Source organism: Pyrgilauda ruficollis, unplaced genomic scaffold (genome assembly GCF_017590135.1).
Source record: "Pyrgilauda ruficollis isolate IOZ18807 unplaced genomic scaffold, ASM1759013v1 scaffold12, whole genome shotgun sequence".
Taxonomy (NCBI): Eukaryota; Metazoa; Chordata; class Aves; order Passeriformes; family Passeridae; genus Pyrgilauda; species Pyrgilauda ruficollis.
The window spans coordinates 671712-698328 of NW_024510321.1; the positions used below are offsets into that span (position 1 = coordinate 671712).

Below are 26617 nucleotides of genomic sequence, written 5' to 3' on the forward strand. Positions count from 1 at the left end.
GCCACAGGTAGTTAGTTGTTAGGTTACAAGTAAAAATAATTTAAGTGTAATTTCTTAATTAGAGAGTTTATCCTTAAAAAAAACATTGAGAAAGAGATAAGGCTCCTTTTTAGAGTGAAGTGCTGTAGAACTCACAGTCTGTGAGACTGTAACATAGATAAAAACTAATAAACATCTAAGTCCGAACAAAAAATACCGTCTCGGGTGTTTAATCCCAACCCTGCACCCATCCCAACTTCCACACCACATCCTCATCTCTATCCCCATGTCCAGCCTCATCCCCATCCCTACTGACCCTGTCACCATTCCCGCTCCCATTCTCATCCCCAACCCCATCCCCATCCTCATTCCCATAGGGAAGATGTGTGCTGATGTCTTTACAAACAATTCCACAGAATAGATAAAAACTAATAAACATCTAAGTCCGAACAAAAAATACCATCTCAGGTGTTTAATGCCAACCCTGCACCCATCCCAACTCCCACCACATCCTCATCTCTATCCCCATGTCCAGCCTCATCCCCATCCCTACTGACCCTGTCACCATTCCCACTCCCATTCTCATCCCCAACCCCATCCCCATCCTCATTCCCATAGGGAAGATGTGTGCTGATGTCTTTACAAACAATTCCACAGATGAGGGGATGGCTGTTAATGGCTTTGAAATGGTGTTTAATGTCTCTACCAGCCTCAAGCAGAGGGTTTGTACAGAGCCCGGACAGTCTGACTCCTGAAAGAGCCAAATGGGGCTGCACAACCCTGAGTTTCTAAACTTTGGGGTAAATAACCTGTTCAGGGGGTATGTGGCAGGCGGTTCGGGAAGGCTGCACCTTCGGCCAGGGGGGAAGGAAGAGGGCACCGAGGGTCGGAGTTTGGGGTAAAAGCAGGCTGCGCCCTCCGGAACCTCGAGAGAGAAAACCCCGCGGGGATGTGCCCCAGGGCCTCTCTGCCCATACCTGGGTAAAGCTGCAGGATCCTCTGTCTCCTTATGGACACTGCCTTTTCCCAGCGGGATTTCCCCACACACCATCACCATCCCGAGGCACCCCCAGCCCCGTTCCCAGCCCGCTCCCCAGCCCCAGTCCCATCCTGGTCACATCCCCGTTCCCAGCCCGCTCCCCCTGGTCCCAGTCCTGTTCCCAGCCTGCTTCCCCCGCTCTCCAGTCCCCATCCCGGTTCCCAGCCCGCTCCCCACGTTCCCAGCCCGCTCTCCAGTCCCGTTCCCATCCCGGTTCCCAGCCCGCTCTCCCGTTCCCAGCCCAGCTCCCAGCCCGTTCTCCCGGTCCCAGCCCCGGTTCCCAGCCCGCTCTCCCGGTCCCAGCCCGCTCCCGGTCCTCCGGCGCTGTCCCGGCGCTCCCCGCGCGGCCGCTCCCGCCGCTCCTCGCTGGTGAGGCGGGCGGGGCCGGCGCCGGGCGGAGCGGGGGCCGAGGCCGCGGGGCCGCCGGGGGAAGGGAGGTGAGCGGCGGCGGAGGGTCCCGGCTGGGCAGGGGGACACCGACCCTGCTCCGGAGAGTCCCGGCTGGGCAGGGGGACACTGACCCTGCTCCTCATCCTGTTCCCGTGCTCCTGTCCGCGGGGCGGGGCGGTCCGGGATGTGTGGGGGGAGCGAACTGGGAGGGAACCGGGGTGAAATTGGGGTGTGGGGGTGTCTGGGGGGTTGGGAAGGCGATGAGGGGAGTTTGGGGATGTGGTGGGGAGCAGGGGGATGTGCATGTTGAGATATAGGATATAGGATTTGGGGGTTCTTTGGGGTGCCTGAGGGGTGGAGGAGGAGGAGGCGGCGTGGGTTGGTTGGGGATGGCTCGGGGCGGGCAGGGATAACGTGGGAGCTGCGGGATGGGGGTAAGGTTTTGGGGTGTCTGGAGGGATGTGTGGAAGGCCTTGTCAGCACAAAGTAGAGCCCCGACTGGGGGCATGGGTGTGTTTGCTTTCGAGGTACCCGGGTTTGTTGAAGAGGCTTCTTTTGGGGATTTTAGGATGCTTAATGTGGGGGAGGAGAGGTGTGGGTGGGGTGTAGTTCTGTGTAATGTGAGTGGAACAGGATGGATGTAGGATGGGTCCTTAGGTGGGATTCTGAAGGGACAGGGATGAGCTGCTGGGCTTGGGGAAGTGTCAGGATTGAGGTGGATGAGGTGGGTGAATATTTGAGACCAGGTGAATTTGGTGTTTCTGAGAGATGAAGGTGGAGCAGAGCATCACAGAATTGTTGCAGTGTGGTTTGGAGGATTGCCTGTTGGAATAGTGGGATTGATGTGGGAACAGGATGCTGGGGTTGGAGGTTTGTGTGTGCTTCATTTCTGGTAATCCACAGGAGTGTGTGCAGACAGATTTGTGATGGCAAGGGTTTTTTCCACATGCTTCCCTTTGGGGATAAGAGTAAGCCTGTAGGATTTATAGGAGCCTTAAAGCTCTGGATATGCGCAAATCCTGTGTTAAATTTTGAGATAGCGGCGTGTTTTCAAATTGCTTTTGTTCACTGCTCAGTCTGGAGAGGAGGTCTGGTTGTGTGTAGCTGCTCAGCACTGCTGGGAGCTTGGAGGAAGGTCACCTGGGAAGGATCAGGTGGTTACTGGTGCACTCTTAGAAAATGATAAATTTAACAGTGGTCTGGTTTTTTTTTTTTTATATATCTGAGAAGAAGATAAACTCCACTTTGTGATCCCTCAGGGAGGTGATAAATCTCCCTCATGAGCCACATCCTTGTTGGGTGAGACCCAAAGCAGCACTGGAGCTGCAGCTCAGCTTTTGTGTTTGATGAATCAACCTGAATCTCTTTCATGTTCATCCCACCTGTAGCTGTCCAGGGCTCCCTCTGGAGATACCTGCCTGAGGAAGGATGCTTTAGTGCAATAGTTTTGGTTATATAGCAAACTGTCATATGTCCAAAGAATTTCACATTCTGCATCAGGACCGTGGGAATATCCAGTAAAGCTTTTGGCTCTTTCTTCAGCAGGAAGGTCAGAACTGGACAAAGCAGATAGGGTTGAAGCTGGACACCTCTAGAGAGCAGGGAAATGTGTCTGAACAGGGAGAGACAGTGAATTCTTGAGAGAAATCCTGGTCCCGTATTTTGGGAGCAGTGTGCCATTCTTGGAATGAAACCTGCTTTTGATGGTGAGATAATTTCTGAAAGAACCAGGTTTATGATATAATCTCCCTCATGAACTCTGCACTGGTTTGCGTTTGCTTTCACAGCCTTTTGAGCAGATTGTTTTCTAAGTCCAGGCAATCAAGCAGGAGTTTGTTGAGCATTTGGGGAAGTGTGGCCTGGTGGCTTGGGTGTAATCTTCTTACCCAGAGGAGCTTGTGTAACACACAGTAAAGTGCAGGAGGCCTGATTGAGACTGCCTTGATAATCCCTGCTCAGCCAGGGGAGAGTTGGCTGCTCCCTGGGAAGTGAGGGAAGGGGGAATTGTGCTCCAGGTCACTTAGACACACTGAGGAATTGTTTATTCTGAGATTGGGGCTGTTAATGTGAGTCTTGCACTGGGCAGTTTTACTCTGAAGCATTGTTGGGTGTACAGGTGCTTCAACAAATGAAAAAAAACCAACTTTGTTTCCTTCAGTCCTAAATTATTTCTTCTGAAATAATTGCTTGAAATACTTCCCAAGGTTCTGCTTTGTGCCAGATGCTGCCGTGATGTTATCACTTGTGAACTCTGCAAGATTTGAATGCAAAGCCTTGAGTTCATTGCCCGAGTTCGGAGCCAAGGTCAAAGAGCTGCCACGTCCTGGCGGTGGCAGATCTTTGGGCTGCTGATGGTGAGCAAACAGAGAGACTGCAGGAGGAAAGGGCAGCCAGGGTGACACAGTGACAGCACCGAGCCACCTCCCTAGGTGCACACCTTGATCAGCTGTGCCACTTTGTGCTTGGGCACAGGTGACGTGGCAGGACTGGCTTGCAAGCAGTTAAAATTCCAAGGGCTGTGCCATTGGTGGCTGTCACTTGCCAAAACCACACAGCTCTGACCATCATCTGATGGGAGAGCAGCGAGGGCTGTGCCAAAGGAAAAGGAAAACCCAACACCTCTTTTTCTGAGGAAGGAGAGTGGATTCCTTTCTCCAGTGAAGTCTGGCATTTAATTTGGAAGTTTTCCTGGATCTTTCTTTCCCAGACCAGCTGATGGCAGCTGAAGCATTAGGCCCTGCAGCAGGAAGGTTTGTACCTCTTGGAAAGTTGGAAAACTCTCTGTGTGTAGTTGGTTAACTGGAGGTGAAGTTATCCGTGGTGATTAATAAAAAATATAGATATGTAAATTTAAACTCTTGCTGTTAGTGGCATAGGGTGCTGAATAATTTCATGGGCTGGGTAGGTTTTAGGAAGTGTCTTTGATTTCTCAGTTTGGTGCTTTTTCATTGTCCTGATCATCTTCTGGCTGTTTTGGAGTTATTTTGGAGCTAAACTTCCCTTGGAAGCAACCCTTCACTGTAAAACTGCAATTCTCAGCAACTGTGCTTAGAAGTTGGCTGTGTTAAAGTTAATATTTCTGTTAAAAGTTCATATTTTTTGGGTTTATTTCACTTTCATATAAAAGTTATCTGCACTGTTTTAGCAAAGCTTATGAGCACATTGAAGATTGATGGGATGTTTCAAACTGGTTTATAATAACCGTGATTATTGTTGAAATTCTTTTTGATGTGTGAGTTTGTGAGCTTAGTTTGCTTTCACAACTTAAATGACAGCTGGAAGAGAGCTGTGAGAGGGATTGTGGAAAAAAATCACATCTAATTCTTTAATCTCCATTTGAAAAGTTCAAGATAACACTTCTCAAGAGATGTCTGATCTTCTGTAGTTTTAAATTGCTTTTCTAAGGAAACAAGTTTTGTGCCATTGTGCTTTCTGCTAATTCCTCTGATAATTATCCTCTGATAATTGCAGTTGCTTTAACGTGCTGGCACCTTGGACAGAGGGATGGTTCCCCCAATTTCTGTGGGAATGGTTCCTCTGGGGTAGAAATGAGATCCTCTCAGTGGTGCCTGTGGCAAGAACTCAGCCCTTATGAGACATCAGGAGAGTTTGTGGTGCCTGAATTAGAGGAGGTTTTGCTCTCTGGACTTCTCAGACGAGAGAAGCTCGTCCTGATGAGCCACATTTCAAAGACACTTTGAGCATCCTAATGAATTGTGTGATACAGGGCTGGTCAAAGCAGTTGTTGTCTCTTTCCAAAGTCTGAGTTCACAAAGTGTTTTTTCCCTTCTTTTTATTTCCCCAATGCTTTGTTTATGTAGTTTGCCTGAAGCCAAGTCAATGCCTTTGGTTGTCCTTTTTCCCCTTTGTTTAATTCCTTGAGTTGTTTGTGATAATTCCTTAAAACCTGCTGATTTAGAGCTGCTCTTTTACTGATATAACTTAAAAAACTTGTGATTGGGGCATCATAAATATTTTGCATATCATTCCACAGCATCTTGGAATGAGTCTAGAAATGAATATATTGGGTAAGAAAATGAGCTGTTTATTTTCCTTCAGGCAAAACACTTCCTAGGATATGTTCTCCCACTTCACAGGAGATCTGATGGTAAAAATGCATGTAAATACAGGTAATTAATTAGGTTTTTAAACTAATTTTTAATTAGTTCATTCTGATTCTCTTTCAGAGATGATATGAAGTGCTGTTAATCCTCTGACACCGTGCCCTGGATCCTCATGGTATGTCTGAAGGACACATCTCTGCATGGTCTGAATATGCCAGGTGAAGCCCAAGAATAACTTTTCACAGGAGTTTGTGACCTCTTAAAGAGGAAGAAGTCAAGAGAGGGCAACTTTTGTTCTATATTTAGCCCTAGGTGAGTCTGTAAAAAGAACCTGATGGGCTCTAACCTAAAATTTATTTTTGGACTTTTGTGTTACACTAGAAAATAGAGAAGTGCTACACTCAGGCAGCTTTTTGGAGCTCCATTGGAGATGCAGCACATCAGTGGGATGTGAGCTCAGCACAGCAGCTTCCACAAACACCTCTGAGAGCTTTACTCAGCCTTTCTGGTGCTTTGGGCAAAGCAGGAGGGAAAACAAGAATATTTTTCAGGTAGATAATTGCCCTATCAGATCCCCTGCCTCACCTTTTAATCTGAGAGGCAAGAAATGGGCACAGCCATGAGTTTTGAGAACAGTTTGGTTGCCTTGCAGTGGCAGAGGTGTCACCAGAGGTGCTGTGTGGTGGTTCCAGTTGTTGCCAGTGCTGTTCAGTTCCAGTGGTGATTTCGCTCTCATCCTGCCTGGAATTTCAGAACGAACTGACTTAAACCTTTCATTTCCAGATTGTCCTCATGAATACTCCCGTGGAGAATGTCCATGATCTTCTTTGCCTGTGTGGTGAGGGTGAGGGATGGGCTTCCCCTCTCAGCCTCCACAGATTTCCATCTCAACCAGGACTTTCTGGACTGCAGGAAGAGGCTGAAGGCGCTGTCCTCGATCCTGGCGCGGTACCCCAGTCGGGGCACGGCCAAAGGACGTAACCTGAGCATCCAGTGAGTCCCTGCTCTGCTTTGCTGGGAGCTTTTTGGCTTTATTTTATGAAATATTGCTCTTGGGGGTTAGTATTACATTGAAATAATACTGTGGGTGTGGTCTGCAGTGCCTGATTCCAGCCTGAAATCCCACACTGCTTGTGTAGGGTGTGAACTGCAATAATTTTGAAGTCTTATTGCTCACTTGCTACTCAATGTAGTGAGCTTGTGCTTAGTTATATATTTGTATATTTATATATATATTTATATGTTAATATATTGTATTTTGCGTGTTAATTTATATAAATATACTTACATAACTGTTATTTGTTTTATACTGTATTATATTTACACAGATTTCATTTTGCACTTACATTTATACATATAAATTCACATACATTTCAACATATTTACATACACATACACAAACACAATATTTATTCATATTTAGTTATATATTTAGATACCTACACAATATTTATACACATATAGTTATATAGTTTATATGCATACACAATAATTATATGTATTTAATTATATCTTTTATATACATACACAGTAGTTATTATTAATAGTTTAGTTATATATTTTATATACATACACAATAGTTATATGTATTTAGTTATATATTTTATACTCATATACAATATTTATACATATTTAATTATATATTTTATATGCATACACAATATTTACATGTATTTAATTGTATATTTTATATGCCTATGCAATATTTATATGTATTTAGTTATGTATTTATAGATACTTTAGTTATATATATTATATACATACATCATACTTTTGCACATTTAGCTCTATATTTATAGATACATACATAATATTTATACACATTTAGTTGTATATTGATATTTCTTATTTGTATATATTTTGCTCATGTTAATTTTCATTTTGTGTGGTAAAAATGGGCAGTGCTTGTTACTTTAGCAGTTGGAGAATCATGGATTTTTACAAATCCCTTTAAGAAGGCATCCAAGTGCCTTGGAATGATTTACTTTAGGAGAAGAAGGAATTACAGAGAAAGAAATGAAAAAATTTGTTTAAACTCATTTAAGAAGTGAGTTTTAGCTTCTGATTGCATTTCTGATGTGCAAATGGAAGAAAACTTTAAGTGACCAAAACTAAGCATCCCTTTTTTGGGGCAATTAAAAAACACATGAATTTCCACTGAAACAGATGGAAAAGCAGAGATTTTCATCTCAATTCCTTTTCACTCAAAGCCAACTTGTGCCCTTTGATGCCAACAAGTCCTGCTGCTTTTAATCTGCTGTGGTCTGTGCAGCAGCTCAGCCTGGCTCTGCAATGAGAGCAGTGCAATTGGATCCGTGGCAAAAAAGCCATAAATTATGGACAACTTGGAAAAGGTGCTTTTAGGCAGGCATGGTGTTGATCCCAGCTGGGAGCAGCAGGAATTTGGGGAAGCTCCCCGGTGGAACTGGGTTGGCAGAGCCAAGCAAAACTGTGAATCCCAAGTCCACAGTACAGCAAATAAATAAAAAATGAGGTGAAATAGAAACCGTGAGTGGGAAATGAAGTTGGGGTAAAATATAGGAACAGGAGGAAGGAGACAAATTGTTCAGTTTCAAAACTTGGGTGTGAAACTGATTTCCTGCTGACTGGGCTGCCAGGGAAGATGTCCCTGAGAAATCTGGAAGGATTGGACCATCTGCAGGTGGAAACTTCTACATAAATATGGATTCAGTGTTAGAGGAGCCCCTTCTAGGGTAAATTTTTATTATGATGAAGCAGGAAGTGTTTGAAAATCTTGGGTTGTGCAAATTAGCAAGTATTTCTTGCTGTTAATATGATGTTGCCATCTGCTTCCTGGTAACAAACTTCCTTGCTTTTATTTTTTTTTTCTGCATTTTCTTTCAAAATTGGTTTTCTGATCACCTTGGTTTTTATTAAGGTGATTTAAAGCCAGCCTGGGAAAAGAATGTCCCCAATTTGTACTGATGTACCAATTTAATAAAGTCTGTGTTGTGCTCTTCACTGTGCTCAGGCATCCTGGATGAGTTAAGAATAAATAATTGTGTAAAAAAAATAGATCTACAGGGATTGAAGGACTTTGACAACAACAAAAATCCCTTTTTTTTTTTTTTTTCCAGTCTGCTCTCTCAGCTCAGTCTGTACATTTTGTTCTGACAGACAGCACAGCTTCATCCTCACATTCAGCAGGACTTTCACCTTTTTATGTTGATGTGATGTTTTTTAAAATTTCTATTTCAGTTTCCTTTCTTCTGGGGATATTGCCTGCATGGCAATCTGTTCCAGCAGCTACTCAACCATCATGGCCTTCTGCTTCCTGGAAGAGCTTCGCTGGGAATTTGCTGCTTCCTACAACACAAGGAGCATCAATTCAGCTTCCAGACCATATGCTTTTATTGAATTTGGTTTGTAACTTTGTTCTCTAATAGTAAAAATCCTCTCTCTGCCAAATTGATGGTGTTAAACAACATCTCCTGGCCAAAGGCTGATGATGAAAGTGACTCTGGGTGTGCCTTTGCCTGTGTGTGGAGGAGGAGGGGGAGATCTTAATGCCCTAAACTATTTGAAGTATTTGGTTTGGAGTTCCTGAGAGTTCATCTATTATGAACAAAATGCTGTGGTGATTGATGAACAAGCAGAGAAGAAAAGAGAAATTGATATCTCAGACACTTTCTAACTTAATTAAAAAAATCTGACAAGTGAGGAGAGATGAGTACAGGAAAAAATGGAGACAGAATAGATTATTATGGGCAGCTTTATTTCTGGCATGACTTGGCATCAGAATGCTTCAGAACCATGCCCAATGGTTCTTTTTTAGCCTAAAATAATTGGTTTTCTTGCCAAGTAGCAGCTGCTCTATTGAACTTCACACCTTTGAAAGACACAATTCCCTTGCAGTGAGAAAGCTTTCTGGGAAAGGATAATATCCTGCAGTGTGTTTGCACTCTTCAGTCCAGATTTCAGTAACAGTGCTAAACTCAGGCTTAAAAACTTGAGAAATCCATCAGGAAAGCTTCTTTTAGAGCCATCTTGGATTTTGGGTGGATTCCCCTGCAGGGCACATTACAGCCAGGATGTAATTTCATGCTGAGATCCACATTACTCGTATTTTTTTTCTTAACTTGAGTAGGAGTTGGGGGAATTTCTAGCCTCTTTTAATTGCATAAAGCTTATTTTTCAAAGAAAAAATACATTTCTAAAAGAATTTTTACTCTTATACTTTATTAAGTTACTGAGTGCCTAATATTGCTGTGTGGTTATTTATTTATTAATTTAATCATCTCCTTTCCTATGTTTGGATCTAAGATGTGCTTGATGCTCAAGATTTTAATATTTTGTTTGGTAGTTACAGATCACTTTTATTATTTTTTAGATTGGATATTTAAAGAAATTCTTTCCTGTGAGGTTGGGGAGGCACAGCTTCTCAGAGAAGCTGTGGCTGCCCCTGGATCCCTGGAAACATCCAAGGCCAGCTTGGACAGGGCTTGGAGCAACCTGGGACAGTGGAAGGTGTCCCTGCCATGGCAGGGGATGGGATTGGATGATCTTTAAGGTCCCCTCCATCCCAAACCTTTCTATGCTATGAAATACCTAAAAGAAATATTTTTGTCCCTAAGCAGCAGTGGAATTTTATGCCTGAACCCAGTAAGAAATGAAATAAAGAAATTAAAACAACCAAAGAGAACGCCACGATATGATAAAATATCACCACAATTAAGGTTTTAACAACACTAAGGATTAATTAAGCAGTCCTTCAGAGGTGACTTGAGCAGCTTTTCCTGTTCTTTCAGATAACACCATCCAGAAGGTGAAACACCATTTCAACAGCGCCCGTGGCTCCAGGGCCAAGGGCAGCTGGGAGAGGGTGGAGGAGGAGCTGAAGCTGCAGCCCCCAGTGCAGCTGCAGCTGGAGGCCACGGAGCTGCTGAACGGGCTGAGCAACGGAGGGCATGCAGGAGGCCGTGTGGAGGTTGGTAAGTTACTTCTACACCAGGTGACAGGAGATTTCCTCACCCTCACATTGGTGCCAGGTGGCAGGATGGTAGAAAAACACGTTCACTCTTTGTTCTGGTTTGAAAGGAAAACCAGTGAGAGACTCCAAGTCAGAAATACAATTTATTAGGAAAAGAAAAAAAAATACATGCAATAAAGCAAAAGAAAAACCACTGACAGAGTCAGAATACAACTGACACTCTGTTGGTCAGGGTGGAAGAGATAAAGAAAACTGCCCAATGAACAGAAGCCCCACTTCTGACAGATGGCAATAGAATACATATTGCCTTGCAATCTAGGGCACTCTTCTGTGAAAATGTAAAAAGTTTAATAAAGGACAATAGGAGACAAGGACAATAGAGCAAGGGTTATTATGGGTGGGTGCATCTTGGCACTGAGCCAGGAGCACCCTGTTATCTTCAGGGATACCCCTTAAATACCTTTTAATTACATCAGCCTGTTGCATATTCATGGATCCTTGTGCGTAGTAAACTTTTTCCCAAACTACTTCACATGTTGCAAGAATTGTTTAGCACGGTTCCTCCTTGGATCAGCATTTTTAGAGCATGCACATTCCTTGGTTGTGGCTTTAGTCCGTTTTTATCACCTCCAGTGTTTGGGCCTTGGTCCACTCTGCCTTCAGAGGGTGAGTGCTGCTGGCTGGCACATCTGTACAGGTGTGCTCATCCTGTGTCCATTGGGTGTTATCCCATCCCAGCAGGCATTTTAACACAAGCACACTGACATCAGCTATTGCACTGAGCTTAATTAACAGCAGAAATAAAAACTATATCTTTATAACAAAGTGACTTTAACATGACACACATAAAATCTGTTTTAATATTTGCAAAAAGACAATAATATAATTTGTATCTATAACAGTAGAAATGCTGCAACATCCCTCAAAGCATCTCCTTCAGAAGCTGCTCAGAGTAAGGCCATGGGAGCCATTTCAAGTCCATGCACACACCACAGATAGCTCAGGGGAGGAAGGACAGGAAGGGTCTTTGTGTGATGGATTCCAGCAAAGGTTTATTGCATCCACCATGCCAAAAGGATCAGGGACAAAGACAAAAACCATGTGGTCTGCACAGGCTTAAGTGTGGGGTCAGTGATTTGAGGGTACAGGGATGGTGCAAAGGGCAGCAAACTAGGGAGGATGAGGGATGAACAATTGGGGTGGGCAGGATCAACGGCCAGTGGGGGAATTTAAATAAAATTATAATAATTCAGAGGGAGGGGGATTTACATTTTCCATTTCAGGGGAGGCTTCTGCCTTCCTTAGTAGACACCTATCTTTTCAAACCAAGAGATATTTCTAATGTAGATTGGCAATAGTGCTGCAGAACACCATGGGGAAAAGTCCTCTCCTTCAGTCTAGGTGGGGAAAACTCTGTGGTAGATCTTTCCAGGGCAAAGCTTGGTTTATTACGTTCCCACAACTCCCCTGTTCTTTCTTACTATGAAGACTTTCTCAATGGATTTTTGTAGATACTAACTAAACAGAGAAACATGAGTAAAACTATAAAAGCAATGATTAGAACCTACAAAATCTGTTTGGCAAAAGATGAAAACCATCTTGTCAACCCCGTTGTCTGAACAGTTCATTGATGTAATCTGAGCTCTTCTCAACTTTTAAGTCCTTTACTTGCTCCTTCAGCTTCTGGATGTGGATAGATGTTGAGTGTGAAGAAAGGCAGAAGCAGCACATCTTTTCCAAGTCTTAGCACTTATGTCCATGGGCAAGCAGTGAAAAGTCTGTTGCTTGATTTTATAGGGTTACATGCTTGGTGTTTTTAGCATTTATTAGCAGCTCACTTAGTGCCTAGAACATAGCATTGGTTTGCTTACTTAGCACTTTCAATTCTCTTAGCATTTTTTAAGTTTTTGCAGCAGCATCCTCAGGGGCCAATACTCAGGCTGCTATTTTCTTTTTTCTACCTCAAAAGTCCGTTTTGTTTTGGCAGTCAGATTTAAATTGATGGACAAATCTGCTGTGCTTAATTTTTTGATCACGAATTGTGGCCCACAGCACATGGTAGAAAAACATGTGGGGGTTCCTTGTGTACCAAGAAATGTTTATTTACACTGTGTGTGTGAAACCAAAAAAGGCTTTTTCCATCATAGTAAGCAACATATGGGCTTTACATTGCAGCAGGTATGCAGCAGAGTTTTGGAGACTGCTGTGGAGTCTTCTTCCAGCCTTACAGCTTCCTCTCTGTATGGAAAATATAGGCTGGGCTTGATATTTTCTATGTGCAATTCTCTTCTCTTCAAACCCTTGCTTGTTCAAATTTCTAAAGAAGCTGCACTGATTCATTCATTGCTTGTTGCAAATTCATAATGAAAGATCTATAATTCAGTCTGAATGAGTTTCTTCAGCCTTGAGGGAAAAGACGATGAGAAAAATATGAGCTGAGGGTCACCTCTTGTTCCCACATTGTCTGGCTTGAGTTGTTCTCCCCTCTTTGCTTTTTCCTTTTACCTTATTTTTAAAAAAAGTTAATACATTTGACTAAAATTCTGAAAGAGGCTTTGTGTATCTGTATAAATAACACAGAGGCTTGACAAGGGCCTTTTTAATAATAAAACCTGATGTTTTACCTGCTTTTGAGGTACCAACCTCTAATTCTTTATTACAAAACTGGTATCTCTTACTTGTGTTTCAGTTGCACAGTCAAGGTCCTGCCTACCTCCTCCACAAATGAAATCCTAGAGTTATTAAGGTTGGAGAAAACCTTTCAGATCATTGAGTCCTACCAGAAACCAAACCCTGCCAAGTCCACCACTAAACCATTCCCTATTTTAATCCTATTAGCACGGTGGTTTAAATGCAGCTGGAGTGCCATGAGCTTATATTTCCTTTTTTTGTTGTTGTTCTTGGCTTATGAAACACTAATAAAATTAAGTTCCAGTTGCTCAGTCTTATTGTTTATGATAGATGAGCTGGAATCTAAGTTGACATAGGTATTTTAAATTAGAGTATGGAAGGGCACTGGCCAGGAGGAATTAAAAATAGAATGGAAACCACTTCATTTGCCAGTCAGATTTGTGAGTGCTCCTCAGAGCTGTGCTTGAAGGTTAAATCTTTTCATGTTATGACAGGGCTTAGAAATTCTTTGCACTTTTTCTTTAAATTTTGAACAGCTTCAGTGCCAGTAAATATTTGTGATCTAGTCTGTGTCCACAGATCAGAAATACATTTTCACTTCCCTCTTATTCCTAATTGCTTTCCTTTACTTTCCATCTGGCTTTTTATTTCTGCCTGTTCTCTCTGGTCTAACCCAAATACTCTCACAGATTGTTCTGCCTTTATTTTAAGGATCATGTTTATGATCATCTGTTTGCCTCCACTGGAGTCAGCTTTCCTGGCTTGTGTCTCTCTCCTCTCATCATCCCCTCCCAGCTGAATCCCACTTTGCTGCTCTAAGTTTAGCTGTGTGCATAGTGTTTGTTCCATATTAATGTTATTTATACCATGGCTCTGCTCTGCAAGAGGCTGTTTGAAATGCTGTGGCTGCAGGAGAGCAGGATTGAATTGTGACTGCACTCCCTGGTGCAGGTTGATTGATCCAGGGCTGATCCAAACATCCCTTCCTCACGTGGCTGGAGCTGCTGCTGGCCTCTTTGGAGCTGGGTGAGCTCATCCTCTGCCTCTTCAGTTTGCTGTGAAAGGGGCTAGAAAAGTCAGGGCAGCTTTGTCCTTGCTAGCATTCATGAGAACAAGAGATTTTTTCCTTCTTACTTCCATTCTTTCTGCTGTTTGTTCTTTCCTTTTGTTAACTAAACCCAGCCCAAAATCCCTTCCCTTGTGCCCTTGCTCAGCACACCACAGCCCTGGCTGCTGCTCGGAGCTCACTGGTGTCAGTGTGGGCACAGCCAGAGGACATGGGGCTGTGTGCAGGGCACAGGGGGGCTCTCTGTGGCCAGGGGGGGTTTGCACATCACAGCTGCCTCTGGGAAGCAGCAGAACAACCTGTGCCACTGCTCTTGTCAGCCAGCTGGAGAATCCTGCAGCTCCCCTTGGTGAGTGTTCTTCATCTTCCACAGGCACACAGGGAGTCCTTCAGAGGCCTTTCCAAGGGGCTGCTTTTGAAGCTGTCTCACTCCCTGCCTTTTGTGTGCTTGTATTTCAGTTTAAGCTGTTGGAGTGTGATTTCATTTCTCACTCCTGGTGCTCTTTCTGCAGAGCTCTGAGTGAGTGACTCAGTGTCCAACCTTGTGCTGTGCCTGCAGGAGGCAGATCCAAGCTGCTGCACACTCTGGTGTCTCCTTCCAGTGAAATGGCCACAGGCCTCTGCCAGAAAATCTTTCACGGGCAGAGGTTTCAATTTCTTCACTGTGTGAGGATGTTTGCAGTTATTCTGCACATGTTCAAACCTGCTGGTGCATCACCCACAGCTCCCTGAATGTTTCTGTTTGGATCTTGTGCTCTGAAGTGCACAACTTGTGTGCTTGAAGAGTCAAATCAATGCAAAGCCTAATTGGTGTTTATTTGTGCTTGTGCAGAGTAGTGCTGTCTTGGACTGAGTGTTTGTACTCTTCTTTTCCCTTATATAATGTAAGAGACCATTCCAGTATGAAATTCTCTTTATAAAAATATGACTGACTTCACCCAAGAAAGTGAAATAATTTTTCCTTAGTAGGACCTATCTCGCTTCTCTGTGCAATTTCAGTTTGTGAGTTAAACTTCAGAATTTAACAGCACAAATAAATCTCTGCAGCAAACCATTTCAAGACCAGTTTTCACAGAATCTGAACCCTGAGCAACTGGATGTTTTAATCTCCCCTGCATCTGTGACAGCAATTTTTTTTATCCTCCTGGACTAAAAAAAAAATGTAACTTTTACATAATATTTCATGCTACAGAAGCAATGTATTGAGACCTACATTGTTCTTACCTAGGGACAGGGAACTCTTGGCATGTGTGGTTTGCAGGATTCTGCTCAATGAATGACATTTGTATTTGATAATTATAATTTGGTTGAGAGACATTTATGCCTCTGAAGTAAACCTTAGAAATTGAGGAAGAAAAACAGTCTTTATTAGGAAATAATCTGTGGGAGAGTTACACATATATATATATAGCTGCAACATTATTTAGTTAATCAAAAGTAGGAATAGCAGGAAAAGATAGAAGGAAACTGAATTCTGGGGTCAGGGAATGAATAAGGACGCTGCTACAAGTTCTTTGTAAATGTCACTGTGTAGCAAAAGAAAAGCCAAATTGCCTCTGAGTGACAGAGTTACACCATTCTGTCTGTAATACCCAGTAATGCTCCCTGAAGTGACACACATCAAATTGAGTTGATCCAGTTCCTTTGGAGCTGAAATTGTGGGTGTGTGAGTGCATGCCAGACAAATTAATTACAGAGACATGGATGAAAGGTGCTTTACATCCCTTTATTAATTTGGCACCAGAGTTTTTTACATCCATCTATCAAAATGTGGCTTGAAGGAGAAGGCAGGAGTGTTTTCCTCTCTGAAACTTCTTTCCTTTTTCCCTGTGGTGGCTCTTGTGGTGATTAATCTGTCGCTCTAAAGAAAGCCAGAGGTGCAGTTTATCTGTAATAGATAAATAGATAAATAATCAGATAAATAGGATCTGGATACACCTGGACACAGGGAGAAGATGGTTTCCTTGAGGGCTCATTCATTCTCTCCTGTGTCTTGGGTGCAGGAGAAGATCTGGATTTGATATCTGAGCTGAAAATTATCATTTTTTATGAAACTGAGTGTCCTTCTTGTGGTGATCCAAGGGCAGGGATGAAATGTAGGTGAGGATCAAGGTGTGGAATCTGTTGTTGGACAAGTGCTGGAAAACTGGAGGTGTGCTCTTGGCCAAGCCTGAATTAAAGGCAGCAGATTCCAAAGCTAAACACACATTTATGATAATTACTTTGACCTTAATTAGGGATGTATCAATGAGGTTATCATGCAGAACTGCTGTTCAGCAGTGTGGGTGTTAAGTAGTAGCAGAGAAGGTGAGAAAGGAAGGAGGCAGATAATTCACTGCCTGTGAAATGGGGGCAGCCTGAGCCCTCAAGTGGGAAGAAATGTTTAATTACTGGTTAAGGAGGAGATGAATTGCTGCCTTGCTGTGATGGGTGGGTGAAATCCAAGCCCTTCCCCAGACCTTTGGATGGTGAAAGTTTTTGGCTTTTCTGCTGACCTGAGCAGTGTTGAGCATCCTCATCAGCTGGAACAAACAAAGAATTATCTACATGCACCGTAGTAGAAGACATTGATGCCAAATAGGTCAAGAAAAATCTGTTGCTGACCTGTTTAAAAATACTCCAGAGCTCTTGATGATTTTTGGATGTGTGAAGAACTGAATACTGCAATACAATAAAAAAAAAAAAAAGGGGAGGGGTTTCTAGTCATAATCAGTCTTTCCTGGAGCAAACATGAAAGGTTTTGAAAGTGTTTAAAACCCATAAAAGGTAATTGTGGTGTTTTCTAGTAAAAGATTGAAAGTAATAGAGCAAACTTGCACTGATGTCTGGTTTTCATTTCTTTTCAAGTCCCTACTTACAGAATGCAGCCTGTGACCCCCCTGGGGATTCTGTCACTTGTTCTGAACATCATGTGTGGAGCTCTGAACCTCATCCGAGGAGTTCACCTGGCAGAATATTCCTTTCAGGTAACCCTGAGTGCTCCCAGACCTGAGAATGAGTGAAAGGCAGAGAGTTTTTGGGTACCCAGTTCAAGGGTGGCTGTTCTGCCCCTTAGCTGAGCACAAGAAAGTATTTTGTTTCTCCAGGGAATGTACAGTTGGTTGCTCACCTGCTACACCTTTGTGTATTTTCCTGTACATCACAACATTGTGCATTTTATCCTGTTCTAGAGGAGTTTAAATTTTGAGAAATATTTTATTCTTACCACGCTGCCTGGATTTTTTTTCTCCATTCTTGCATTTTATTTTAGATCCTTTTCTGTAATTTTTTTAAAAATAAACATGAGACTGTAAACAACTTTAAAAAAGGGGGAAAAAAAGTGTCCTGATTGTATCCTGACACAGTTTTATTTAGCAGGAGCTGTCACATAAGCCTCAGTTCTTGGTGTCTTATCCAATGATATTGATCTTGGTGTTTGACACTGTTACAGTCAATCAACATAAACTGGGATAAGAGGTTCTTGACTATATGTATAATGTTCTCAAATATCAAGCAGCACTTGCTAAAAGCTGTGCCTGACGTAGTTGTCACTTCTTTTAATCCCAACAGGAGGACCATGAAGGAATTGGAAATGTGATAGCTTTTTTTCTACCTTTTCTAGCCTGTGTTTTTCAGGTATGTTAACTGCAAATAAAATACTTTGCTGATTATTTTGCTGTTATAATTCACAAGGCAGAGCCATTTTCATCTAAGCAGAGGTTTTTAATATCCTAGCTAGGTGATTCCACTGATTTATTCCAGTGAAGTGGCACAAAAGCAGTTCAAGGCACGTTTTGACCCTTGGGAAATTGCATTTGCAGGCTTTTTCAATGCTTCCACCTTCTGACAAGTCAGAGGGGGCTGGGTGTGATGGATAAATGCCATCCCAGAGATGGTTTCTTCCCAAAAGGATGGACACATCTTCCTGTCAGTGTCAGACTTAGTGATGGGCTTTTGCAGCACAACCACCTGAGCAAATATTGGACAGCAACATTATTGAAAATGGTGTAATTTACATGAAAAATCACATTGAATCCTGGTGGTTCCTTAGATATTTTTTCCATCATGGGGTTATTTTCTCTGACCTTACACAGAAGAGTTTGAATGAGGAAAATACCACATGTTCCAAATTGTTTTTTTCTTGAAAGGCTCCTTGAATTCCTAAAAAAATTGAGTTAAAGGTGAACCTTTAACTTGGGGGCAATATATGCTGGAAAATCTTCAGCTTTCAGCCTGGCATTGCAGAAAGGTGTTGGAGTTTTGTTTCTAGGAATAACTGATGCCTACAGTGCATTCATTACCCTTGTTGCTTTTGGATCATGGTTTGGGGACCACTGTCTGCAGTCTTTGATGTATTTATGGGATTATTTGTTGTATAATGATACAATTTAGTGTCTTTCAGCTTTTTTACTCGCTTCTCTGTGCAATTTCAGTTTGTGAGTTAAACTTCAGAATTTAACAGCACAAATAAATCTCTGCAGCAAACCATTTCAAGACCAGTTTTCACAGAATCTGAACCCTGAGCAACTGGATGTTTTAATCTCCCCTGCATCTGTGACAGCAATTTTTTTTATCCTCCTGGACTAAAAAAAAAATGTAACTTTTACATAATATTTCATGCTACAGAAGCAATATATTGAGACCTACATTGTTCTTACCTAGGGACAGGGAACTCTTGGCATGTGTGGTTTGCAGGATTCTGCTCAATGAATGACATTTGTATTTGATAATTATAATTTGGTTGAGAGACATTTATGCCTCTGAAGTAAACCTTAGAAATTGAGGAAGAAAAACAGTCTTTATTAGGAAATAATCTGTGGGAGAGTTACACATATATATATATATCTGCAACATTATTTAGTTAATCAAAAAGTAGGAAGTAGGAATAGCAGGAAAAGATAGAAGGAAACTGAATTCTGGGGTCAGGGAATGAATAAGGACGCTGCTACAAGTTCTTTGTAAATGTCACTGTGTAGCAAAAGAAAAGCCAAATTGCCTCTGAGTGACAGAGTTACACCATTCTGTCTGTAATACCCAGTAATGCTCCCTGAAGTGACACACATCAAATTGAGTTGATCCAGTTCCTTTGGAGCTGAAATTGTGGGTGTGTGAGTGCATGCCAGACAAATTAATTACAGAGACATGGATGAAAGGTGCTTTACATCCCTTTATTAATTTGGCACCAGAGTTTTTTACATCCATCTATCAAAATGTGGCTTGAAGGAGAAGGCAGGAGTGTTTTCCTCTCTGAAACTTCTTTCCTTTTTCCCTGTGGTGGCTCTTGTGGTGATTAATCTGTCGCTCTAAAGAAAGCCAGAGGTGCAGTTTATCTGTAATAGATAAATAGATAAATAATCAGATAAATAGGATCTGGATACACCTGGACACAGGGAGAAGATGGTTTCCTTGAGGGCTCATTCATTCTCTCCTGTGTCTTGGGTGCAGGAGAAGATCTGGATTTGATATCTGAGCTGAAAATTATCATTTTTTATGAAACTGAGTGTCCTTCTTGTGGTGATCCAAGGGCAGGGATGAAATGTAGGTGAGGATCAAGGTGTGGAATCTGTTGTTGGACAAGTGCTGGAAAACTGGAGGTGTGCTCTTGGCCAAGCCTGAATTAAAGGCAGCAGATTCCAAAGCTAAACACACATTTATGATAATTACTTTGACCTTAATTAGGGATGTATCAATGAGGTTATCATGCAGAACTGCTGTTCAGCAGTGTGGGTGTTAAGTAGTAGCAGAGAAGGTGAGAAAGGAAGGAGGCAGATAATTCACTGCCTGTGAAATGGGGGCAGCCTGAGCCCTCAAGTGGGAAGAAATGTTTAATTACTGGTTAAGGAGGAGATGAATTGCTGCCTTGCTGTGATGGGTGGGTGAAATCCAAGCCCTTCCCCAGACCTTTGGATGGTGAAAGTTTTTGGCTTTTCTGCTGACCTGAGCAGTGTTGAGCATCCTCATCAGCTGGAACAAACAAAGAATTATCTACATGCACCGTAGTAGAAGACATTGATGCCAAATAGGTCAAGAAAAATCTGTTGCTGACCTGTTTAAAAATACTCCAGAGCTCTTGATGATTTTTGGATGTGTGAGGAACTGAATACTGCAATACAATAAAAAAAAAAAAGGGGGGGTTTCTAGTCATAATCAGTCTTTCCTGGAGCAAACATGAAAGGTTTTGAAAGTGTTTAAAACCCACACAAGGTAATTGTGGTGTTTTCTAGTAAAAGATTGAAAGTAATAAAGCAAACTTTCACTGATGTCTGGTTTTCATTTCTTTTCAAGTCCCTACTTACAGAATGCAGCCTGTGACCCCCCTGGGGATTCTGTCACTTGTTCTGAACATCATGTGTGGAGCTCTGAACCTCATCCGAGGAGTTCACCTGGCAGAATATTCTTTTCAGGTAACCCTGAGTGCTCCCAGACCTGAGAATGAGTGAAAGGCAGAGAGTTTTTGGGTACCCAGTTCAAGGGTGGCTGTTCTGCCCCTTAGCTGAGCACAAGAAAGTATTTTGTTTCTCCAGGGAATGTACAGTTGGTTGCTCACCTGCTACACCTTTGTGTATTTTCCTGTACATCACAACATTGTGCATTTTATCCTGTTCTAGAGGAGTTTAAATTTTGAGAAATATTTTATTCTTACCACGCTGCCTGGATTTTTTTTCTCCATTCTTGCATTTTATTTTAGATCCTTTTCTGTAATTTTTTTAAAAATAAACATGAGACTGTAAACAACTTTAAAAAAGGGGGAAAAAAAGTGTCCTGATTGTATCCTGACACAGTTTTATTTAGCAGGAGCTGTCACATAAGCCTCAGTTCTTGGTGTCTTATCCAATGATATTGATCTTGGTGTTTGACACTGTTACAGTCAATCAACATAAACTGGGATAAGAGGTTCTTGACTATATGTATAATGTTCTCAAATATCAAGCAGCACTTGCTAAAAGCTGTGCCTGACGTAGTTGTCACTTCTTTTAATCCCAACAGGAGGACCATGAAGGAATTGGAAATGTGATAGCTTTTTTTCTACCTTTTCTAGCCTGTGTTTTTCAGGTATGTTAACTGCAAATAAAATACTTTGCTGATTATTTTGCTGTTATAATTCACAAGGCAGAGCCATTTTCATCTAAGCAGAGGTTTTTAATATCCTAGCTAGGTGATTCCACTGATTTATTCCAGTGAAGTGGCACAAAAGCAGTTCAAGGCACGTTTTGACCCTTGGGAAATTGCATTTGCAGGCTTTTTCAATGCTTCCACCTTCTGACAAGTCAGAGGGGGCTGGGTGTGATGGATAAATGCCATCCCAGAGATGGTTTCTTCCCAAAAGGATGGACACATCTTCCTGTCAGTGTCAGACTTAGTGATGGGCTTTTGCAGCACAACCACCTGAGCAAATATTGGACAGCAACATTATTGAAAATGGTGTAATTTACATGAAAAATCACATTGAATCCTGGTGGTTCCTTAGATTTTTTTTTCCATCATGGGGTTATTTTCTCTGACCTTACACAGAAGAGTTTGAATGAGGAAAATACCACATATTCCAAATTGTTTTTTTCTTGAAAGGCTCCTTGAATTCCTAAAAAAATTGAGTTAAAGGTGAACCTTTAACTTGGGGGCAATATATGCTGGAAAATCTTCAGCTTTCAGCCTGGCATTGCAGAAAGGTGTTGGAGTTTTGTTTCTAGGAATAACTGATGCCTACAGTGCATTCATTACCCTTGTTGCTTTTGGATCATGGTTTGGGGACCACTGTCTGCAGTCTTTGATGTATTTATGGGATTATTTGTTGTATAATGATACAATTTAGTGTCTTTCAGCTTTTTTACACCTTTGCTCATGGCAGAGTTTTGGGGTGAATAGATTTATTTTGATCTATTAGATTTATTTCAATCTAATAGATGGATTTAGATCTAATAGATTTATTTTGATCTAATAGATTTATTTAGATCTAATAGATGGATTTAGATCTAACAGATTAATTTAGATGTAATAAATTAGTTTAGATTTAAGTGCTTGATGTAAGCTGTTTTTCACAAAGAAAGGCTCTGTGCTGTCTCTTTCCCTGTGAGTACCTGAAGCCAGGGAAGCTGAATAAAGGAGAGTTTTCTCTTCTTTTGATTTATAGCAGCTTCTCCCCAAAAGCTCTGCACAACCTGCAGTGCTTTCCACGTGCTGACCTCTGCCTGTGGCATCAGCACAGTTGGAAATTGTGACCTGAGCTGACAAAGGCTGATCTGTCACTGCCTGAGGGGAAGAAGTCCCTCCTCTGTCAGCACTGGGAGCTTCTCATGTTCTCCTGTGAGGGTTTTGCCCTTCACATTCCCAGAGGATGGGTCCCAGGCAGCAATTCCCAGCTGGTTTTGTGCAGAGTTCAGTGCTAACTCTCCCTCTCTGCTCCTTTTGCAGTGTTACCTGTACCTCTTCTACAGCTCAGCCAGGAAGGTGAAGACATTTGTGCTCCTTTTCTGCATTTGTTCATGCAATATCTACTTGTATGGATTGAGGAACCTCTGGCAAATCTCCTTCCACATAGGAGTGGCTTCTCTTTCTTCTTACCAGATCCTGACAAGGCAGCTCCTGGAGAAGCAACCTGACTGTGGTGTATGAAGAAAAAAAACAAACTTGGGGTTTGCTACTCTGTTTTTACAACTCTTTTTTTTGTATTCACCTGGCCAAAAATAGCTCAGAGTGTTTTTTTTAACCATCCATGGCAATGGTTATTGCAAGGAGAACAGTTCCAAGCAACTTGGGATAAGTAGGATTCTGTAATTATGTCCAGCACACACAGCAAGGGCTGCAGCTGTATTTCACATGGTTTATGGTGGAGCTTGTCAGGTGTCTCCACAGATGGAAGTTCTTACCTTCAGCAGGCTTTTCCTCCTTGGCTGCCACCATCCAGACAGCATTTTGCCATTTGTCTCACTGGCTCTGTGAGAGCTTGGCAGGTCAATCTTGCCCTGCTGCTGCAAATACTCAAATTGTGTAGTAAAACAAAGGTAAAGTGATGGATAACATTTTTGTCTCTAGATTTTCTTGGTAAATGTGAGTAAAGGGGTTGTTTGCTGTAATTAGGTGAGTGCAGTATCAGTGGGAAAAATGCTGAGGGTGAGCTTCAGGATCACTTTTCTAAGTTTGGAAGGACAGGGAAAGGCTGTGGCTGTTTTATAAACCATAAAGTCTATAAATATCTCCTTGGCTCAACAGCACATTGCAGTTTAGTGTGTGCTCATGGGTTAATTGCAAATATGCTTGGGGCAGCAGAAAATAATCCAAATGAGTGTAAGTGATCTGTCAGCTCTTGTGGCCTTTGTTTCCTTGGCTAAGGTCACTTTTAGGATAAGGGCAATTCCATGTTTGCTTGGCCTGTATGGATAATAAATCTTGCAAGCCTATTTATGACAGGCCACTGACTCCTTCACCTTTTTTTAATAAAATGAGTAGCTAGTGAGTAGAAAGCAATTTCCAGGAATGGAAAGCAAGAGCAGGTTCTCTTTGTTCTGTAAAACACCTGTGGGTAATGGTGGTGAATTCTTACACTCAGATGAGTTTCTGGGTGTGCACTTTGGAATAGGGGACTGGAATTCCCAACCTCTGCTGCACTGGCTGTTCTGCTCTGTCATGGATCCAGGTGCACAGGGGCATTTTAGGCCATAGAGGAATAATTTAGGCTGGCTGTTAAAAAAATGCATAGCAGTTTGATGCAGCTGTCCTTGAGGGGTTGTAGAGATTCAAACTGTAGGTATGTTATTGTGGAATTATGGTCCTAAAATTTCCTTTTTTTCTTTTCTTCATGATCATCCCCATGTCTTTCACCAAAGATTTCTTTTTTCTCTCACACAGTCTCTACCTCTGGTTGCAAAGAGATTAACATGCAGCAGAGTCGTCTTTTTTTGCAGGAACACTTGAGAAAATTCCTTTCTTTTATCCCAGTGAGTTTTCCTGGAATCTCAGGATGTAAACACAAGGATCAGACCAGAAATTTGTGGTGCTGGACCTTGGCAGCACTTCTGGATGCAGCTGACTGCAGCAACAGCATCCATGGGCAGCCCATTACAACCTGGACAGTTCCTAGGACATCAGGAGACTTAGTGCCAGAGCTTTTCCCAGGAGGAAAATGTAGAAATTTCTTTTTCACTGCGCTTACTGGAACAGCAATGTGATAAAAACCTCCAAAGTGTGAGGAATAGTCTGGTAGGAATGATGGAGGAATGTTTTAGCCAGGCATTTAAGGACACAGCTCGAGCTGTGTGCCATAAGGGAGAGGTTTTCTGTTATAAGGGAAGGGATTAAAGTTGTTTGTCTGCCATTATCCCAGTTTTCTGTCAGTCTGCAAGTGGAGAAATGAAGCCACAATTCAAACACTGTCCCTGAGACGCCAAGATGACCCCACAGATATGAGGGGTTTTGTGCTGCTCTTAATTTTCATACAGTTCACTCCCAGTTTTCCCTGGTAAATTACTTCTGGAGACTGCAGGGAACTTGCAGCCACAAGTTTGGATTACAAGTTAAAAAAAAAAAAATAAATCTGAAAAAAGAACACCCCAGAAATCTGACACTAGAAACTTAACACTTTAAGGGTAATGGATCTGGTGTTTTCCAGGAGCATAAATTGGGTAAAAAATTGCATAAATTGGATTCCTGTGGGGAAAGGATGAAACATTTTATACTACAGACAGACAAATCTTCATGGAAAGGACTTTAGGACAGGAGCCAACTCCCTGCTCCTGCCTTTTTATCCTCACTGTGGCTAAAGAGTCCAGAAGAGCTTTTCCAGTTTCTCCTGGGCTTGGCTAAAGCCAGCCCACACAGAGCATTTCCAGAGGGCATTCCTCTGGGCTGATTGGAAAAATTGTAACATTCCTGCTGCTTCCCCAGCATCCAACTGCTCTGTCCTGAAACAAATCCATCCCTGAGCCAGGGGATGGCAGCCACAGCTCTGCAAAGGAGTGCTGGAACAGGCTGGCTGGATAATTGTGCAATTAACAGAGTGGAGAAAGGTTAATTTCAGCTTTTTTTTGAATTGGTTTTCCTAAAAATATTTCAGTAAAATCAAACCAAATCAGTTGGTTCAGTTTTGCCTTTGCCTAAACTTCTATATTTTTTGCTTTGTGGATTTTTGGGGAATGTGGCTGAATCTTCAGGTGTTTTCTACTCAATGACAAAGCTCTGTTTTGGTGTTGGTCTTAATCCCTTTGCAACCTTTTATTTTCCTGTAATATGTGTAAACCATATTAAGGAATCTACATGGATTAGTCTGTGTGCACTTCATAGGTTTGGGTTTGGGTTCCAGGATGAGGCAGAGCACACAGAATTTCAGAATTTGACCTATTTTTCTTTTTAATTTGGTATTTATCCCATGTCCACACAGTATTTATACAGTTAAACATTTTCTCTTGGCAAAACAGCAAGAGGAATAGAATAGTTTACATTGATCTCAGTGCTTTAAGATTTGATAAAAAAGAATGACTTGCAGTTTGAGAACACAAAATCTGACTCATAATGTGGGATTTTTCCTGTATTGAATCAAATCCCCAAAGAGAAATCCATCCCTTTTTGCAGCTTTAAACTGGTTGATGTGGTTTGAATTGCATCTTCTTCATTCTGTCACTTTGCAAGAGAAGTCTTCTGGAAACTCTTCTCCTCACCCAGCAGCTCAGCACAAGCAAATTGGCAAAGAATAAACTTGAGTAATTTCCAGATTTGCTTACTCAGTGCTTAGTCACTTTATGAAGCTGGTAATTCTCTGGTTTCTTTTTTTTTCCCCCTTTTCTCCCAAAGACCTGTTGAGTTTGTAGAAGGTGGGCTGGTACCTTTTTAGACATTTTTGCACTGTATTAATAATGAAACCTGTGTAAATGTGTATAAAATCATTTTGCATGTATATGTATATATGTACATATATCTAATAAATGGCTTTTTTTGTAATGTTGTCTTCATGCAGTGTTTGGAATTTACTGATTATATGAGATACAAGGTTAATCCATCATTCCATTTTTGCAGGCACCTTCAGTGATCCCTGTGGCCAATTCATCAGCTGAGCTGTATAAACCTATTTATAAATACATATAGAAATTTAATTATCCAAGCAGGGGATTGGGATAGAATCCCAATTTGCAGAATCCTCCGTTGAAGGATGCTGGGATAGAATCTCCTTGTGGCTTTAACAAGCTTGCTTTTTATTTTCAGGGACTCTCAGAGGCTTTTCCTGCAAAACTTGTGTGTTGAAGTGGTGAAATGAGGTGTGACACATCCCAAAGGTGCCTTTCCAGCTGCCTGGCAGGGATAGTGGGGATGTGGCAGTTTGCAGGTGCATTTTTAGCCTTAATGAAAACAGGCTTGTTAATTAGTCTGTCCCTACTAAGAGCTTGTGGACTTTTTTGGGGGAATTTCAGCCACCTTTGCTTATGGCTCTGAAGACACCAATTCATCAGCTTTTAAGCAACGAAGGGGTTGATGTGACAGAAAATTCACCTTTTCCATCACTGGAATGGGATGTGTTCATGTGTGGGGGAGAT

At 42.0% G+C, this 26617-nt stretch overlaps 1 protein-coding gene across 5 annotated transcripts; it reads left to right on the top strand.

The window, feature by feature from the left end:
- The first annotated feature begins 1398 nt into the window (after nucleotides 1–1398).
- On the top strand, nucleotides 1399–26023 carry SEC22C (SEC22 homolog C, vesicle trafficking protein). 5 transcript variants are annotated; one of them, XM_041489721.1, is made up of 8 exons: nucleotides 1399–1455; nucleotides 5596–5647; nucleotides 6256–6465; nucleotides 8692–8855; nucleotides 10242–10424; nucleotides 16968–17086; nucleotides 17670–17735; nucleotides 22509–26023. In XM_041489721.1, exons 3-8 carry the CDS (start codon nucleotides 6284–6286, stop codon nucleotides 22707–22709), a joined length of 915 nt encoding a protein of 304 aa, XP_041345655.1. In that variant the 5' UTR covers nucleotides 1399–1455; nucleotides 5596–5647; nucleotides 6256–6283; the 3' UTR covers nucleotides 22710–26023. The 5 variants fall into 5 exon arrangements, with proteins under 5 accessions (XP_041345655.1, XP_041345627.1, XP_041345646.1 ...); XM_041489693.1 differs by lacking the exon at nucleotides 22509–26023 and having other exon boundaries at nucleotides 1404–1455; nucleotides 5596–5784; nucleotides 17670–18050; XM_041489712.1 differs by lacking the exons at nucleotides 1399–1455; nucleotides 22509–26023 and adding an exon at nucleotides 3002–3762 and having other exon boundaries at nucleotides 17670–18050.
- Nucleotides 26024–26617: the final 594 nt, after the last annotated feature.